The sequence below is a fragment of the Lepisma saccharinum genome, chromosome 24 (assembly GCF_977018435.1).
Source record: "Lepisma saccharinum chromosome 24, izLepSacc3.1, whole genome shotgun sequence".
NCBI classification, from domain to species: domain Eukaryota; kingdom Metazoa; phylum Arthropoda; class Insecta; order Zygentoma; family Lepismatidae; genus Lepisma; species Lepisma saccharinum.
In genome coordinates, this window is record NC_139252.1 from 40,876,545 (window position 1) to 40,893,986 (window position 17,442).

Below are 17,442 nucleotides of genomic sequence, written 5' to 3' on the forward strand. Positions count from 1 at the left end.
TTGTGCTTTGTTTGATATTAGCCTCACATCTACACGATTCCGTACATTCTCCATGGTTTTCCCGAACACCGCATTGTTCATAAGCTTGAAGAAATCCTTATCAAGCTCGGACGTGGCTGCGGTGCGGTGTTTGGTGTTGACTTCAATATATGGACGCAACCACGGAGAATGCTCGAACTTGAGGATGCGGTGAACTGCGTGGACCGCGACCCCTTGCTGCATCAACCACCGGAGATTCTGGTAGTGTAGGACGTAATTCTTCTTGGGCTCGAAATCCATGATGAGCTTCTTCTGGTTGGAATTGGGTGGACACTTGAACTCGGGTGCAGGGGGGAGATCGTTGAACAAATCCTGCAGTTTCTCGGAGAATTGCAGATCAACCTCGGCGAAGAACCCATGTTCTGAATCGTCGAAGCTTTCAATGTTAAAGTTGGAGGGGTCGGCCCACTCGAACCCTCTAAAGGGGAGTGGCTGCATCATGGAGTGTCCGTACAAGTTATTCACGTCCGTGTGCATGATGTAGCTGGACGGTTGTGAGGGGTCGTAGCCAGTAGCCATGTGATGGTTGTTGGCGCGTGCGTACCGTTGCGACACCTGGACCATGCCACCCCGGATGCCGCGTTCCACAAACAGCACCATGTCATAATCGGAAAGAAGCTCCAGCTCGATCTTCGTCACCAGAAACATGGCTGACCACGCCAGTCCGGGGAGACTATAGAAGTAGGCGGGGTCCAGCTGGTAGATCTTTATTGCGGTCGCACGGAACGTCTGGAACACGTCGGCGAGGAGCGTCACATCAAGTCTGAGGTAGGCGTCGTGGTAGTCCCCGAGAGTTCGACAGCCCAGCTCGCGCCACATGGACTGGGCATGGTGATATTCTTCGTCGGTGATGTTCGAGCCTCGTAGCTGACTGTAGAACTTCGCCTGGGGAGGTAGCGACGTCTCCGCGAACTTGGAAGGGTCTGTGACGTATTCGTAGGGATAGACCCCCTTACGCTTGAAGAGGCCGGCGTCCAAGTTCGGAAAGTTTGCAGAAGTGATGAGCATTTGCTCGTCGCTAAGCTTCCCCACGAGAGCATCGAGGCTTGCCGGGAGGAACCTCAGGGAGTCGAGGAAGCGAAGCTCGACGGTAGAGCGTGATCCCGGGATCGACACTCGTTTGCTCACACTGATGTAACGCTCCTCGTTCTGGGCGAGAACGTTGATTCCCTTGTTGTCGTATCCAAGATGCTTGATCAGGTGGTGGAAGTCGTATCCCGAGCCATTGTGGAAGAAGATCGGAATAAATCGAGGGTCCCGGGCCATGAGGTTGCAATCGTTGCACCAAGGACCAACGTACCTACCGTTAAAGTGATCGTGGTGTTGGACTTTACGGTTGTTGGCGGTGTACTCCTTGACGCAGACGGGGCAAGCGATGGCCTCGTCGTGTCTACGTTGATCGTCGGGGGACAGTGGGAGCATAGGCTTGAGGGCCAACAGTATCTTCCCTATCTCGATGGCCTCGACAACCATCCTCTCGAGGAAGTGTTTGGCTGCGTCGGGACCGCGATACACGTAGGGCTCGGGGGCGATGTGCTGGTCACGTCGCACCACAACGTATTCGAAACTGGATGCCTCGTGGAGTTGGTAAGGGGTGGTGGAGGAAACTTCGGGATCGGGATCGCAAGTGGACAGGGGTTTGAGGAAGGCCTCGAAATCTGCGATGATGATAGCGGGGTGCTCCACCATGGCACCGTGCATGCGGAAACGCTCCACGGTGCCAGGTTTGGGCAAGACTGCCACCCCAGGCTCGTTGGCATCGCAATAAAATTTGTGGCGAGCGAGCTTCTCGGCAGCGATGTTGGGACCTCTGATGCGCTGGTAATCTTGCTGTTCTCGATTATCAAAAGTTGACATGCACCTGCGACACACCTCTATGCTACCATGATGCTTGCTTTTTTGGCTCGACACCAACCGGGAGAGGGAACGGATAAGGGTGTAGTGGTGATGGGTCTCGTCCTTGATGAGCAGAAGGTGAATTTCCTGCGCACCATCGTCCTCTACGTCGCTCACCTGGATGGGGTACACCACATTTTTGTCAGTGAGGCCATAAACGTTGATAGCCAACCGCGCACGAGCCTCGAACTTTTGAATGTCCGGGACCTCTACGGGATAGTCGATCCCAACCATAGCATCTTCCAGCTCTGACTCGTAGGGTAGGTAGTGGTTAACGCGTTTTGGATTATTTTTTGGCTCAACTGGGTGCAACGCTGCCAGAACACACCATACGAAGCACTTGGCGTCACTGTTCTGAATGTTCAGGACGGCCTTCTTTGCCGCGATGGAAGGTGGTAAGGGGACGTAGCTGGAGGCGGAGAGAGGCGTAAACTTGCAAAGTTTGACGCACAGTTCGTGAGGCCCCCCACACAGCAAACCCCCCGAGCCCTCAGCTTCATGTTCTTCTTGTTTCGCCACCAGCTCCTCGGCAAACTTGTTGTAGATGACCTCGAGGTTGTCGACATCCGCCAGATGCAGCGTCTTCGCCTTGGTGTTGTGGCAGAAGCTGTAAATTTCATCAGACGGCTTCTTGTACTGGCAACGTAGCGATGCGTAGAATTTGGTGGAGTGCGTTGCAAGCGCATCACCGAGGATGGAAATTATCTCTGCTCGCTTCTCCTCCAAAAAGCTACGCACGTCGCATGAGCCCTCCGAAGTGATGACAAAATCCTCTAACAAACGCTCGAAAGCAGTCCGGTCTGCTTTCATCGCAGGCTTGACATGTTTGGCGGATGGTGCATTGATGGAGGCTGCTTCTGCCTTCCTCTTGGTGGAGCTGGTCGACGGTTGTGGAACAGGTGTTCCAACGACAATTTTGCATGATGTTATATGCCTTTTTAAATTATTAATGGTAATATGTATACCGCACCTGGGACATGATTTTTTAGCAGCCAAATGCTTGCCTGGCACGCAGGTACGACAATGTCTTGCAAAATTTCTGCTTGATATGCTTATTTTGCACACAGGGCAACTTTTCATGGAGCGCATTTTTTTTGGGGGGGGTATGTTTATTTATATGTGATCTGTTGGTGGTAGAGTGTTTACAAAAAAATGCCTTACGAGAAAAATTTTGTTTTCCTCAAATATGTGCTTTAATAAACCCTGTAAAAAAATTTAAAAAAATATATAAGAAAAATATGATTGTAGATAGAAAAAAAAGCACAATAAATATTGTATGCATGTGTAATTCTATTTAGTTTATTTTTTGCTAGACACGAATCTTCTTCAGATTTTATTGCCCATTAGTATATTTTTCTACCAATCTAGTAGATGTATGAAACTATGAAAATATACTTGTTTATATATATTCTATTGTTTCGGCTGATATAATAGCAAATATAAATATATATATATAGCTATTTTGAAATTCTAAAATTTTCAGGTATACTTATTTTTACATGCAAACATACATCATAAAAAATTACACAATCGTATTTTTTTTCCATACACACATTTTTTTTTATTTTCAGAAAACAAAGTTATTTTCGATTTTTTTAAATCAAACAATAAACATTATTTGTGTTTATAGTATTTGTCGGGCAATAGCAGATAAAACAAGAATGGGTTTTCTACGAGCCATAGTTTACGAGTTACAAAACAACTTAGAAATTACATCTTGAAATTTAAATTTAAAATAACTCGGAAACAGTAAGCACTAATCATTATGTTTCCAATAGGTTGTAGAGTACATTCAATTTTTTATCAAATATCATTAAAATTTTCAAATTAGAGTAAAAACTAAGCCGGCAAATCAAGTTTCTCAAAAAATAAAAAAAATTGTCTGTATTTCCAAAACTTGAGGGGGTGGAATCGATTTTATTTGATAGTCGAATAGTTTTCGTCGAATCCTATCCAACAAACCTAAAAGCATCATCCTAGCTCAATTAGGAGCCGAGAAAATCAATGTCTTGGAAAACGTCTTAAGATTTTTGTCTTAAGAAAATTTTCTTGACAGACCGGAAGTAACATCTTGAGATACCGGAAGTCGACTTTCTTAAAGATTAAGATATTTGTCTTAAGACGTTTTCCAAGACATTGATTTTCTCGGCTCCTAATTGAGCTAGAACCATGTAACTTTGGTCTATGTATATACCAGTACTTGCCCGACCCTGTGGCCGAGTGGTTAACACATCACGCTACGACGCCAAGAGTCCCGGGTTCAAATCCCGGTCGGGTATGGTTGTTTGTGAATATCCATTTTCATCAATTTCATCACTCATCCCCATCTTCGCAAATTAGCCAAGAGGCACAAAACGCGAAGTTAAAATAAACTAAATCAATCAATCAATCAATCATTAAGTTCCGTGTTGCAATCATGAAATTAAATTTTAATTAACTTTTTTTTCTATCCATCTGTCAAATCTATATAGCCTGTTCATATTTGGCATGTCGACCATTTTGTTTACGTAGCAAAAAAATCTCAAGCCATTTTTTTTTGCGAATGCTCGTTGTAGCCATAAGTATATTTGGATATAATTGCCGGATTTTATTTAACTTTAGGTTTAAAAATCAATAAGCGTGCATAAAAAAAAACTAAATATTTTAAATAAATAAGATTCGAATAACTATGTACTTCCACTAGCCTTTGCGATGGCGCAGCGATAGCATTGTAATCAAGGGTTCGATACCCGCACAAGTGGTTCTTGAAACTGAAGGTCCAGTCCCGATTAGCCTTACTGTGCATAAAATAGACTTAAAACATCAAATCAATCAGTACTTCCACTAGCCTTTGCGATGGCGCAGCGATAGCATTGTAATCAAGGGTTCGATACCCGCACAAGTAGTTCTTGAAACTGTAGGTCCAGTCCCGATTAGCCTTACTGTGCATAAAGTGGACTTAAAACATCAAATCAATCAGTACTTCCACTAGCCTCTGCGATAGCACAGCGGTAGCATTGTAATCAAGGGTTCGATATCCGGTGGAGGCATAAGTGGTTCTTGAAACTGTAGGTCCAGTCCCGATTAGCCTTACTGTGCATAAAGTAGACTTAAAACATCAAATCAATCAGTACTTCCACTAGCCTCTGCGATAGCACAGCGGTAGCATTGTAATCAAGGGTTCGATATCCGGTGGAGGCATAAGTGGTTCTTGAAACTGTAGGTCCAGTCCCGATTAGCCTTACTGTGCATAAAATAGACTTAAAACATCAAATCAATCAGTACTTCCACTAGCCTCTGCGATAGCACAGCGGTAGCATTGTAATCAAGGGTTCGATATCCGGTGGAGGCATAAGTGGTTCTTGAAACTGTAGGTTCAGTCCCGATTAGCCTTACTGTGCATAAAGTAGACTTAAAACATCAAATCAATCAGTACTTCCACTAGCCTCTGCGATGGCACAGCAATAGCCTTGTAATCAAGGGTTCGATATCCGGTGGAGGCATAAGTGGTTCTTGAAACTGTAGGTTCAGTCCCGATTAGCCTTACTGTGCATAAAGTAGACTTAAAACATCAAATCAATCAGTACTTCCACTAGATATCAAAAACACGCAACTCTCCTCCATTTTTTCTTGCGTTCCTCTAACAATTTAACACATTTTATTTTTTTTTAAATATGCCCCGCACACATATTTCCTACCTACCAACAACAGCACACGGAAAAAAAAAATATTCCAGCTACCAAAATGCATGCTTCAAATATATCAAAGCAGAGAGAGACATGAAACATCTTCTATATTCTCTCTTTTTTTTTTTTTTTTGCATGTTTTGTGAGTATATTTTCTTCCACAATACATAAGAGCTATTTGGTTTTCAAGAAGTTATACCTTCCTTCCGCAATCTCTTATATCTGTTTGGCTAGTTTCAAAAATCAACTCACAAAAACAAAGCCATACTTATAAATCAAAGCCAACTCATGCAAGCTAAGAAACAAAGTTACTTACTTTTGGAAAATACTGCAGAAATGCTCTTCACTAACGTTCAAAATAAAACAGAACTTTCTACACCAGTGCTTTAGGTTTTATACGGTTTTCTAATGAGGTCAAAAATGAAATATTAGCCATGCAAGGTAATATTGCATACAATACACATGATGTTATCTGTAGGGCAGGAAGTTAACATCAGCTCTGGCAATTGTTGAGAAATAGTGACATCAGTTAGCAGCATAGGTAGCAGTGGCCCCAAGGCCAACATATTGTTAAATTTGTTAACTTCCTGCTGTATAGATAACATCATGTTTATTGTATACGTCAGTAGGGCAGGAAGTTACTTCCGTCGTCCCAAGGCCTATGTATTGTTAAATTTGTTAACAACCTGCTGTACAGATGGCATCATGTGTATTGTATACGTCAGTAGGGCAGGAAGTTACTTCCATCGTCCCAAGGCCTATGTATTGTTGAATTTGTGTCATTGCATCAACATTGATAGCATACGCAGAGAGGAGAGAGAACAAAATTGTAGTTTTTCTAGATGTGTTTGCGTTGCAATACAGAAATAAAAATAAGCATGTGCGCGCTTATGCGTGTGTAGCACATCGTTCCTGCGAGAGAGGTTTACATTGGTGCCCGGGACTTGGAAATAAGGCATATTCGCTCACCACTGTTGCCAGCTCTAGGTCTCTCTTTTTATCTTACAGCAATGTTGGCATCTCTATTTTTTTAGTTGCAAGTAAATTGCCAACACACTCTAGTTAATAATGCTACATATTATACGCACACACGCACACGCATACTATATTACCATCCATCCATCCATCTCTTTCTCTTTTACGGCAGTATATATTTGTTGCCGGCTCTCCTTGCCCAGTGTATGTATGTTACGCCAGTATATAAATTGGCTAAACCCCCTTGCCAAGTAAAAAAAAACTGTAGGTAAATATTAGCGACATTGTCAGTTGTTTAACTCTTCCCTCTCTCTCTCCTCTCTCTTTTTTTGTAAAAAGCTATGGCAAAAGTACTAGTAGGTTGGCAAATTGCTTTATGCACTGTAAAGCAAACCTCAAGCAAGGTTGCCAGCTCCTTGCTTGAGGTTAAGTTAGACCAAAATAAAAACCTTGGTGACTTTTCGACTAAGATGTTGGCAATACTGCGAGCACACAAGATTGCCAGCTCCTTGCTTTAGGTTAGATTAGACCAAAAAAAAAGCTTGGTGATTTTTTCAGGTAAGGTGTTGGCCACACTGCGAGAAAATAAGGCTTATGCCTTACAAAAACAAACCATTAAGGCGAGCCTCAAGCAAGATTGCCAGCTCCTTGCTTTAGGCTAGGTTAGACCCAAAAAAAAACCTTGGTGATTTTTTCGAGTAAAATATTGGCAACACTGCGAGAAAATAAAGTTTATGCCTTACAAAAACAAACCATTAAGGCAAGCCTCAAGCAAGATTGCCAGCTCCTTGCTTTAGGCTACGTTAGACCCAAAAAAAACCTTGGTGATTTTTTCGAGTAAGCAGCTGGCAACACTGCCATCAAATGAGGCTCATGCCTTACGAGACAAATCCATTAAGGCGATCCTCACCGAGCCTCAATTGATGACGTTCAACTCCCCCACTTCCTCTACTAGCTCTGATCACGAAACCCTGAAATAGTTTCTAACATTGCTTGTTCAGCTCCGAACATGACACCCGGAAATAGAAACTAACGTCTCTCAAATTCGTCAACGTCACCCCGCAATTGAAACTTAGGATAGGTTCGATACTTACCTGTCTCTCAGATATACCAATGGGCTGCGTGTAGAGTATCCACGTCACGACCTCATTGCAAGTAGGAGTCGTGAGGGAACCTTGATATTGGAAATATCTGTCCTGGAAATTCTCAACAAACGACGACAGTGGACGGGGCTTCAAGAAAATGCTGGTGCCCGCATTTTGGATAAAGGGAATGGCGCCCGCTATATCCTCGAATGCTGTGTTGTCCAAAATTGATATCTACAATAATATTGATGATTGTTTATTTGTACAGTGCTGTTCACAACCACAATCGTTCATGTAGTATACAGAAATATGTTAGAGAGTATTTTAATGAGTTAATCTACTAGTTAACTGTTATATATATTTCAGTAAAATTAGGTACTATGCTCCGTGGCGGATTGATTAGCATAGCGAACTACGACACCAGGGGTCCCGGGTTGGAGTCCCGGACTGGGCACGGGTTTTCTTTGAGAGTATCCGTTCATTAATTTCATATCATCACTCATCCTCATCTTCGCAATTACCCAAAAGTGGCAGAAGAACGAAATAAAATAAACCAAATAAATAAACAATAAATAAAACATGCATAGGATAATATAATTATATTATTATATAAAGAATAATGAACGCCGTAATTGAAAAACAATAGAACGAATTAAAGCACAGAATGTACAGAATAAAACTGCTAAAACTTGGAACAGCTACAGAGAAATGAGGATGCTGTCAAAAGGCAAAGGAAGAAGAGCATAATATAAATAATTTCCACGTCCACCTTCCTTAAGTACGAACGCAAAGCAACAAGGAGAAGAAAATGAAAATAGGAAGTGAGTAAGGGAAAGGCGGATCAAACGAACATTCCTTAAGAAAAGTAGGAACATTTTCGCGTTGACGCTGGCACAGTGCATCAGTTCTAGTTGTGAGTTGAAACAGAACGTGTGCAAGAATGTGTAACCTGCATGAATTTTGAAGAAATTGCGCTAATCTAGCCTTAAAACCTGGCAGGTTAAGGATTGCTTGGATTATGATAGTCCGGCCCAAGTTCTGCTTTGAAATGTCGTGACAACAGTCCATTCTACCAGAGGCGTCTACTGAACGCATGCGGTGCAGGCTGCGCATGCGTCAATTGTGGGAAAAAGGACAGCTTGCTCTGCGACGACATTAATGAGCATTTCTACATTCTAATTTCTTCATATAAGAGAAGTTTTACACGAGAGCGCTCAACTAGGCTTATATTACATTTCTTGGATCTAAAGTGAAAGAAATTAATAATTATTTTCCCAAAATTGACGCATGCGTCACTTCAGATCCAAGAAATGTAATATAATCTTAGTTGAGCGCTCTAATGTAAAATAAATACTTCTCCTATATGAAGAAATTAGAATGTAGAAATGCTCATTAATGTCGTCGCAGAGCAAGCTTTCCTTTTTCCCACAATTGACGCATGCACAGCATGCACCGCATGCGTTCAGGAGACGCCTCTGCTTCCTTCATAGGTACACGGACATTAACACTTCTGCGGGTTGTAAGGGGTGCTACTTTCACGTAGTGCACCCAATAGTCAACCTCACTTCCACGTAGTACACCCTGGACTGCAGACTAACGAGGCTCTGGCGACTGGTCCCATGGCCAGTATAATTTTGTTTGTGTTGTCCTGTGTGTTTTGTCCTTCTTTGTGCTGAGTGCTCCTTTACAGCCTCAGCTTTTAACGAAAGTCAGAAGATTTTAATATTTTATGATTTTAGTTCTGCAACGTTAGAGTTATGTGTAACGATAAGGGGCTGGACCCCGTATAATGTGACGGGTGCAAAATAGCCTTAGTGCTGACGCACCCAAAATTTTAAATTCAAATTCTATCAAATTAACAATTCTGGCATTTTTAAAATTTAAGGCCAAATGCTACAGGCTGCTGTGTGGTTATAAGGACATGTATGAATTGCACTCCATTTAAATAATAGCAGGGAGTTTTTGAATCATATACTAATGTATTTTACAATGGCACCTATGGAATAAATGCGTGGATAGGTATCTCTTGTGGCATTTTTGCTGAAGTATGGAAACGTGTGGCCACTGTTTGTTTAATTATGTAGTAAATGGGGTTAACGGTGTGTGATACATTCGTTTACCCCCAATCACTGCATGAGCATGTATTTGTTCCTGGAACTGTCCACGAATTCATGATCATTACCATACCCAAAGAGGGATTTGTCATCCCGAGGAAGTTTTGTGGAGCTAACCCCCTTGGGACCTGCAAGATGAAACGAAGAACTGGATATTCGCACATATTAACGGGTTCCTTCTTCATCGTTCACCTCAATGACACAAAACTGAGACAAAATACACACACACAGGGTAATCAAATCAGGGTAATCGTATCACAAGTAGTGTTGGGCGATATATCGTTTAGACGATATATCGCGATATTGAAAAAATATCGACCAGGCGATATGAACAAGACGATATATCGTCACAATAGTTTGGCGATATATATCGTGGAGACGATATATCGCCGATATCACGATACGGAAAAAATATATTCTCGTATCATCTGTGACGATATTTTCTTGACGATATACCGCGATATCATATTACCGATATCGTCCATCCCTAATCACAAGCAATGAGTGTCTTGTGTGCAAAAATGTGTTGAAGCAGGGTCAAAACTTGGTGCAGTTCTTATTGAGAGTGTTTACTTTGTGAATGGCAATGGCTTACATTTAGTGTGATATTTCTCTAACGATCTAGTGTCCATTTGCCCCCATCTGTGCGGGGTAAACGGACATTGCAAGACCATGTGATTGATGGAACTATTTCGAGACAGACAGTCCTTATTTTATTCTCATAGATGAAATTAAAAGAATAGATATTGAAATAATTAGACCTAATATCAATTTTACTATAAGCAAAATACATATTACACTGTAAATGTCTAGTGAATTTACTGGTCTTTTGAACCAAGTTCGGTATTTCTGGTGTTGCCCGTCCATTTTTAATTATCTCATTTTTTCTGATAAAGAACGGGCAGAGAATGGCTTGGACAAAAGTTATTTTATAGTACACATTGTTCTATATTACCAGATACTACCTGGTACCTTCACACACTTTCATATACATTCGGCAATCCAAACCCGTAAATTGAGGAAACCGAAAACAATACGAGTTGAAACACTCTGATACACTCTCTGTCTTTGTATAGAGCAAACTCGAGTAATCTAATTCCCTGTCCGATGCTAGCTTCGGTTGGAGAAGAAATACACGCACACGACCCGTGACCTTGAGGTGCGCGCGCAACTGTCTGCCACTGCTGAACCGATGCAAGAGGGGGATCGCTTCGGCTCAACCTCAGTGCAGGGACTGGTATTTGCTCTATGTGTAGTGAAGAAATGGAACGGTTTTACGAGGGGCGATCAGGTTGCTCCGACCCTAACATAGAAGGAATGACGTCACGATTGATTTTTTATTTTGATATTGTTTAGTGATCCTTTATATGCTTTCAATCTGAATTGCAAGTCTGAGTAGCGTACAGTTTTCTTTTTACAGGGGTTTAACTGAGTGAAGTTGTGTCAATGTGCCAGAATGGAGAAAACTGAGGTGAGAGCGGTGATCAAATATTTTGTGAAGAAGAAGTGAACGGTATCGAAAATTCATGAGGACTTGGTGGATACATTAGGGGACAGTGCTCCTTCATACAGTATGGTGAAGAGATGGTGGCGTGAGTTTAATTGTGGGAGAGAGTCGTGTGAGGATGAACATGCAGGTGGAGCACCAAAAACTGTCATGACGACCGAAAACATTAACAAAGTCCACGATATCGTGCTGAAGGATCGTCGAGTCACTATCCGTCATGTTGCTGAGATGTGTGGCCTGTCATATGGCACTGTGCAAAACATAATTACCCAGGAATTGCAAATGAAAAAAATTGCTGCAAGATGGGTCCCTCGAAACCTCACCCCAGATCAGAAGCGCACCCGAGTGCTCATCAGTCAAGAACTTCTTGACAAGTTTCGTGCTGATATAGACGATTTCCTTGCCCGATTTGTAACTATGGATGAAACATGGGTCCATCACTTCGACCCAGAAACAAAATCACAAAGCATGGAGTGGAAACACCCACATTCTCCACCAACGAAAAAGTTCAAGGTGCAAACGTCAGCCAAGAAGGTGATGGCCTCAATTTTCTGGGACTGCAAGGGTGTCCTTCTTGTGGACTATCTACAAAGAGGCCAAACCATCACTGGCACATACTACAGTGACCTTATCAAGAAATTACGTGATTCCATCAAGAAAAAGAGGCGTAGGATGTTGACCCGTGGTGTGCTCCTTCACCAGGACAATGCACCTGTCCACACCTCACGCATTGCGAGGGCCGCTATCGCAGATGCATCGTTCGAATTGCTGCCCCACCCAATATATTCACCAGATTTGGCCCCCAGTGATTTCCATTTGTTCAAACATTTGAAGAATGACATTCGTGGGCAAAACTTTTCTGATGATTCTGGGGTGATAAGAGCTGTGGACTCATGGTTGGAGGACCAGTCGGAAGAATTTTTTTTGCAAGGTATCCACGCGTTGGAGCATCGATGGGAGAAGTGCATTGGAGTTGCAGGGGAGTATGTTGAAAAATAAAAAAAAAATTGAAACCCCATTGCCGCTCTTTCTATGTTAGGGTCAGAGCAACCTGATCGCCCCTCGTATCTAGATATTATTGAATAATCGTGTGAGTATAATGACATAATATATTGTTACGTTATTGCATTCCGAAGCAATGCTTCGGTAGCTTACATTGTATGCACGTCACTGGTTTATTGGATGTTCAAACCTTGTGTGCCAACCATTATATTCGTTTCTCAATAAAAAGTTTGAATTATTTTTAACAATGTGCTTAGGGCAGAGGTTCCTAAACTTTTTTGTTTCACGGCGCCCTTAGTGTTTCCAGAAATTTCCGCGGCGCCCAAGTCAGAATGTAGCCCTACCTAACACTTGCAACGCTCAGTTAGTGATGTTAGGTTGCTTGCCTGAAGTTAAAAAATTAACACATTTCAAATTCAGAAACATTTTTTGTGTAACAATTACTAAATAAGCACATATTTGGAACTATCATATCATTTCACTGAAAATATTGGAATATTTCGCGGCGCACACTTTGGGAACCACTGGCTTAGGGTGTCCGTTTGCCCAATCTTTACCCTAAAGGGTTGGAAATAACGTGAGCAAACCAAGCACAAGGTTGAGAACTAAAGAACACCGCACACGTGCACAGCAAGTTATATGTAAGAGATACATTTCATAAACCATTACTGTAAACCACTGCAAATGTAATTTTGAAAAAAAAAGAAGAAAACATTTCATGTTTTTATACTGTTTTCCTTCCTAAATTTTAAATTATTAGAAGAGTATATTAGCTACGTGAAATATTATTGAAAGGATGGTTAGTCGTGATCCGCTTTCGCAGACGAAATGCGGAATTGAACAATCTACTATTTTTCGTAAATTAAATAAAGTCAACTATTACTATTGCTCTAACCTACTTTGTAAAACTGTGCCACAACAGCAACGCCATCTTGATAGTTAAGCGCCTGGGCAAAATTCTTGTATTGGGTATTGTAAAACACTGCATGCGCCTCCAACGGGAACCTGCAATCAGAAGAAAATAGTATGTATTGTATTTTTATTAATTTGCGTCGCTTTTCTGTCTTTTTTAGGTAATGACGATGATGTGCTAATGAAGCTGATGAATGGACATTTGCAAGGAACGTCCATGCCGTGACTCGAACCCGGGAACTTCGGTGACGAGATCGAACGTTGACACGTCCTTTCCTTTTGGACAAGTATTTGTTGCCTTTTTCTTTTAATCTATGTAACATTATTTCTGTGTTCATCAATATTTAGACCTATTATACTTATGATCACAGACCAGGGACTGACCTGGGTGTGTACATCTTGTAAAACCTGTTGTCACGGAATTATGGACTGTGTTTTACTTATGGTTTGTCTTTTAGATTTTGGTGGTGTGATATATAGTTATTGTTAAGTTGAAGTTACACGTATAAGCACTTTTCTTGGAAAAAGTGTAATATACTATACATGTACTTATTTTTCTTAGTAATAATATGACTGATTTCATTTGAATAACGAACGAAGAAATATTACCCCTACCTTGAGAAGCATCAAGTGAATGCTGCGAATTCTCACGTGAACATGTTCTTGTTTTTTATTAAAACAATGTTCTTTTGTTAAAAATTGACAAATTACTGCTCTCGGCCACCGAGCAAGCCAAAACGAATTGGAGAATATTTAAATTAAACCTTGTATATTTTAAAATATAGCGATATGTTTACGCTTTACAAAAGGTTTAAAATATTGCAAAACAATATTACGGACAATAGTGAATACAGCACTTGTCTTATGACGTTACACATACCTGCAATTTACAGCTATTGTAGAGACATCTAGACGACAATATAAAGAACGAGAATAGACACTTAGAGACTTGACGAGACCGAGAACGTCATTGGTGACTATAAAATCGAGACGAGATCGAGATTGACGTAAGAGCATGTAAGGCATATGTGAATTAATCACCTAAACCAATATTTCGATACTCTGTCCCTTATTCCGATATAACAAGAGTGTAACTCTCCTCATTCTACCTAATGTATATGTATTATTTAACCAAGAACAAATTAGTATTCAGGCATTTTTTGTTTTTACTGTGCATATAATGGTGTAAATGTGTAAACCGACTTTTGTCCTGCCTGAATAACACATTAAACATTTTCCTTCGTCTGTCGATTAATTGTATATTGATTTATCTTACTTTGCTTCTTGTGCCACTTTTGGCTAATTTGCGAAGATGGGGGATGAGTGATGATATGATGAAATTGATGACTAGACACTCACAAACATCGTCGTAGCGCGATCTGCTAACCACTCCGTCAGGGGATGTCTATCGATTAAGTATGGCGGATCCATAATGAAGGTTTACGAAAAATTTGTAACGCCACTTTATAGAGAAATCTTCATAGAACGTTACGATAAGAAATAAATTGTGTATTTTTCATATACAATTTACGGTACGGAATTATAATTGTAAAATTGTAAATTGTATAACTTAGTTTTAGACATATACATCGGTATAGAATTTCTTTCAGTAAATATTCTGCTGAAATTCCGAAACTCTGTTTTGCAAGACAGCAAATTGTAAAGGAAACATTCTAAGAAGGACCTATACTTGCGACTAATTTGCAAGTTATGTGAGAAATTTGCCTTTTACAGTTTCCATTCTGTTCTTCTTTTTTGTACAGTAAATCCTCGTTAATCCGGACTAATGGGGAGGATAAGTTGACCGGTTTAACGAAAGTCCGGATTAACTGAAATAACCTAAGAGAACAGTAGTAGAAAGTGCATCGAAATTCCGTTTATAGCAACAAAACACGTTTATTATGGTGTGTTTAAAGGGCATAGGCCTAGATACACTATACAGTACAGTACAAAGTCTGCGAGAAACAGAATTTCATCAGTGGTTGACTGCCTTTTCTTTGGGAAGTTCTCTTGTTGACGTCTAGCCACATTTAAAACCTTGCACTTTCCTTTTACCTGTCCGGATTAAGTTAAGTCCCGCCTTATCGGGATTCTGATTAACGATGTTTTACTGTATCTGAGACTTTCCTGAAGCCGAGACTACATTGATACTATACTATGTCCCAGGAGTCTGTGCGCAAGGTCGTACATAACGGTAGAAGAGGGAGGAAAGTGACTGGGCGGAGCAAAGGGATGCGCGCTGTAGCAGAGTTTTTCTCTTCATGCACTAACTCACTTCGCCTATCACGGGTGGCTATCTGTATCTCGCTATGCTTTCTTAGGTCCATACCTTGTCCCGTAGAATGTGTGTTCGCTGCCCTCGGAGGAATTTCGTCCCCAGTGGAAGTGGAGTTCGTGAAAGGTGAAATTGCCTGGTAGTCCTTCACCACGGAGAGTGTACGGTTTGTTTCTCTTCGTGACTGTCAGCTTTACTGAAAGTAAACAATTATAATTTACACACAATTTTCAATGAAAGTCGGACGCAACTAGTCAATATGAGATTAATATAAAGAAAATGCTTTTTGACGACTGAAAATATTTTTATACAAAAAAATAGTAATAGGCTGAGCCGATAGTGGTGTCACGGAAAGTATCGTTTGGATTTTTTTACCGATACCTTCCGATACTTCCATTTTGACCGTTCACGGGGTCCGCATTAAGGTCACTCGACACTTTCGAGTACTGTCAGTTTCAAAATAGTTAGTTGTTTTATGTAAACGAATTCAACAGCGACACCAAATTGGAAAATCTATAATACCTTCTTTTGTCATTTTTAAATTTCTAAAAATGATTGAAAAAATAATTGTTTTCCGTTATTCTCCGCGAATTCCTACCTTATCTCTGTAATAAATTCTGAGGCTCATATTTTGAAATACAAAAATTCAAGCATCAGTTACTCACCGTAGTTTTCGGTGTGAAAATAAATTTCTGTAGGTTCCCTAGCAACGTTCTCTTCCATGGTCAACAACTAATATGGTAAACATGATAATATTGTTACATCTCTAAGCATTTAATTAAATCAGCCACGATATAACTGTTTTTGTATTTTGAGAACTAATAGATATGGGAAAAACTGCTTAGCGGTAATCCCAAGTAAAATGTAAATAATAATTGAGAACTAAATCTTCTTATGTAGATGTCACACTTGTTTGATGTACGTTTTCTAACTTGGAATTGAATCATCTGCGTAGTTGTTGATCTCGAGGATAGAGTGTGGGAAAACAAATGTAGGATTTTTATCTCCTGGAAATGGACGTTGCTAGGGACGTTAAAAACTTTCATTTTCACCCTTAAAAAGGGGGTAAGTAAGTGATTTTTTAAAATTTTCTCCGGTTTTTGGGACATTTTCGTGATGGGTTGTAATGGAGCGTTTTTGCCAAGGTTCGCCAAGGTGGGCCCAACCCATTTTAAAACCCAGTGGGTTTTTTCATTAACTTTGGTATTTCAATGATTTCTGAAATGAAGGAATGTCATAGAGGTGTATACTAATGAAGATTGCATTTTAGATGCTTAGAATGCGATCACGACTGTCATTATAACTCGAGATTAATTTTGCTATCTAAAATGCACAACACTCGTGATATTGATATGAAGTAGAACGAAATATCAGAGCTCAGTACACAAATACAAACGTTTGATCTTTATTAAGAAATTACATAGGCCTATATTAAGCTGTAGATGTAAGCTGTAAGTAAAGCTGTAAATAAAAGTCACTGAACTCAGATCTGAAGTCGGTTTCTTTCGATCTACTATCGGGGAATACTATGTATACTATCTATATTTTATTATGCTTGTGACTGAAGATAATAGTATACACCTGCAATTGATCTCTTGATGCTTCTGATAAAAGTCGTCTTATATCGTAATGTATCCATTATTGATACAACATCTGCTAATATCAATTCAAACATACAAACTTGCTATCCACAGAGGCAACCAGGAAATCATAAGAGAATAAAGGATAAAAAATAAATATTACTATGATTTAGCAGTTTGTTGTGGCCTGCTAGTTTGTGTGCCGGGCGGAGAAGTGCAGTGGGTAGGTTGAGTGGCCGTACAAATGTGAATTATATTACATGTATTCACATTTTATTTATAAAAGCTCGACAAAACCTAATCAAACCCGAAAAAACCAATTAAACACGAAAAAAACGATTGTGGGTTGTTGTTTTTTTTTAAAAAAAACAGGGTTTTTTCAAACCCTGGTT

At 40.5% G+C, this 17,442-nt stretch overlaps 1 protein-coding gene across 1 annotated transcript in view; it reads right to left on the minus strand.

Annotated features, from left to right (window-relative positions):
• The window catches only part of LOC145978161 (carbonic anhydrase 1-like), a 43,416-nt gene that overhangs the window by 12,105 nt on the left and 13,869 nt on the right, over window positions 1-17,442 (minus strand). Inside the window, exons 4-6 of the mRNA XM_083110600.1 lie at window positions 15,525-15,666; window positions 13,183-13,288; window positions 7,670-7,894 (exon numbers count right to left, since the gene is read on the minus strand). Coding sequence (XP_082966726.1) covers window positions 7,670-7,894; window positions 13,183-13,288; window positions 15,525-15,666 — 473 coding nt within the window. The remainder of the gene's footprint in view (window positions 1-7,669; window positions 7,895-13,182; window positions 13,289-15,524; window positions 15,667-17,442) is intronic.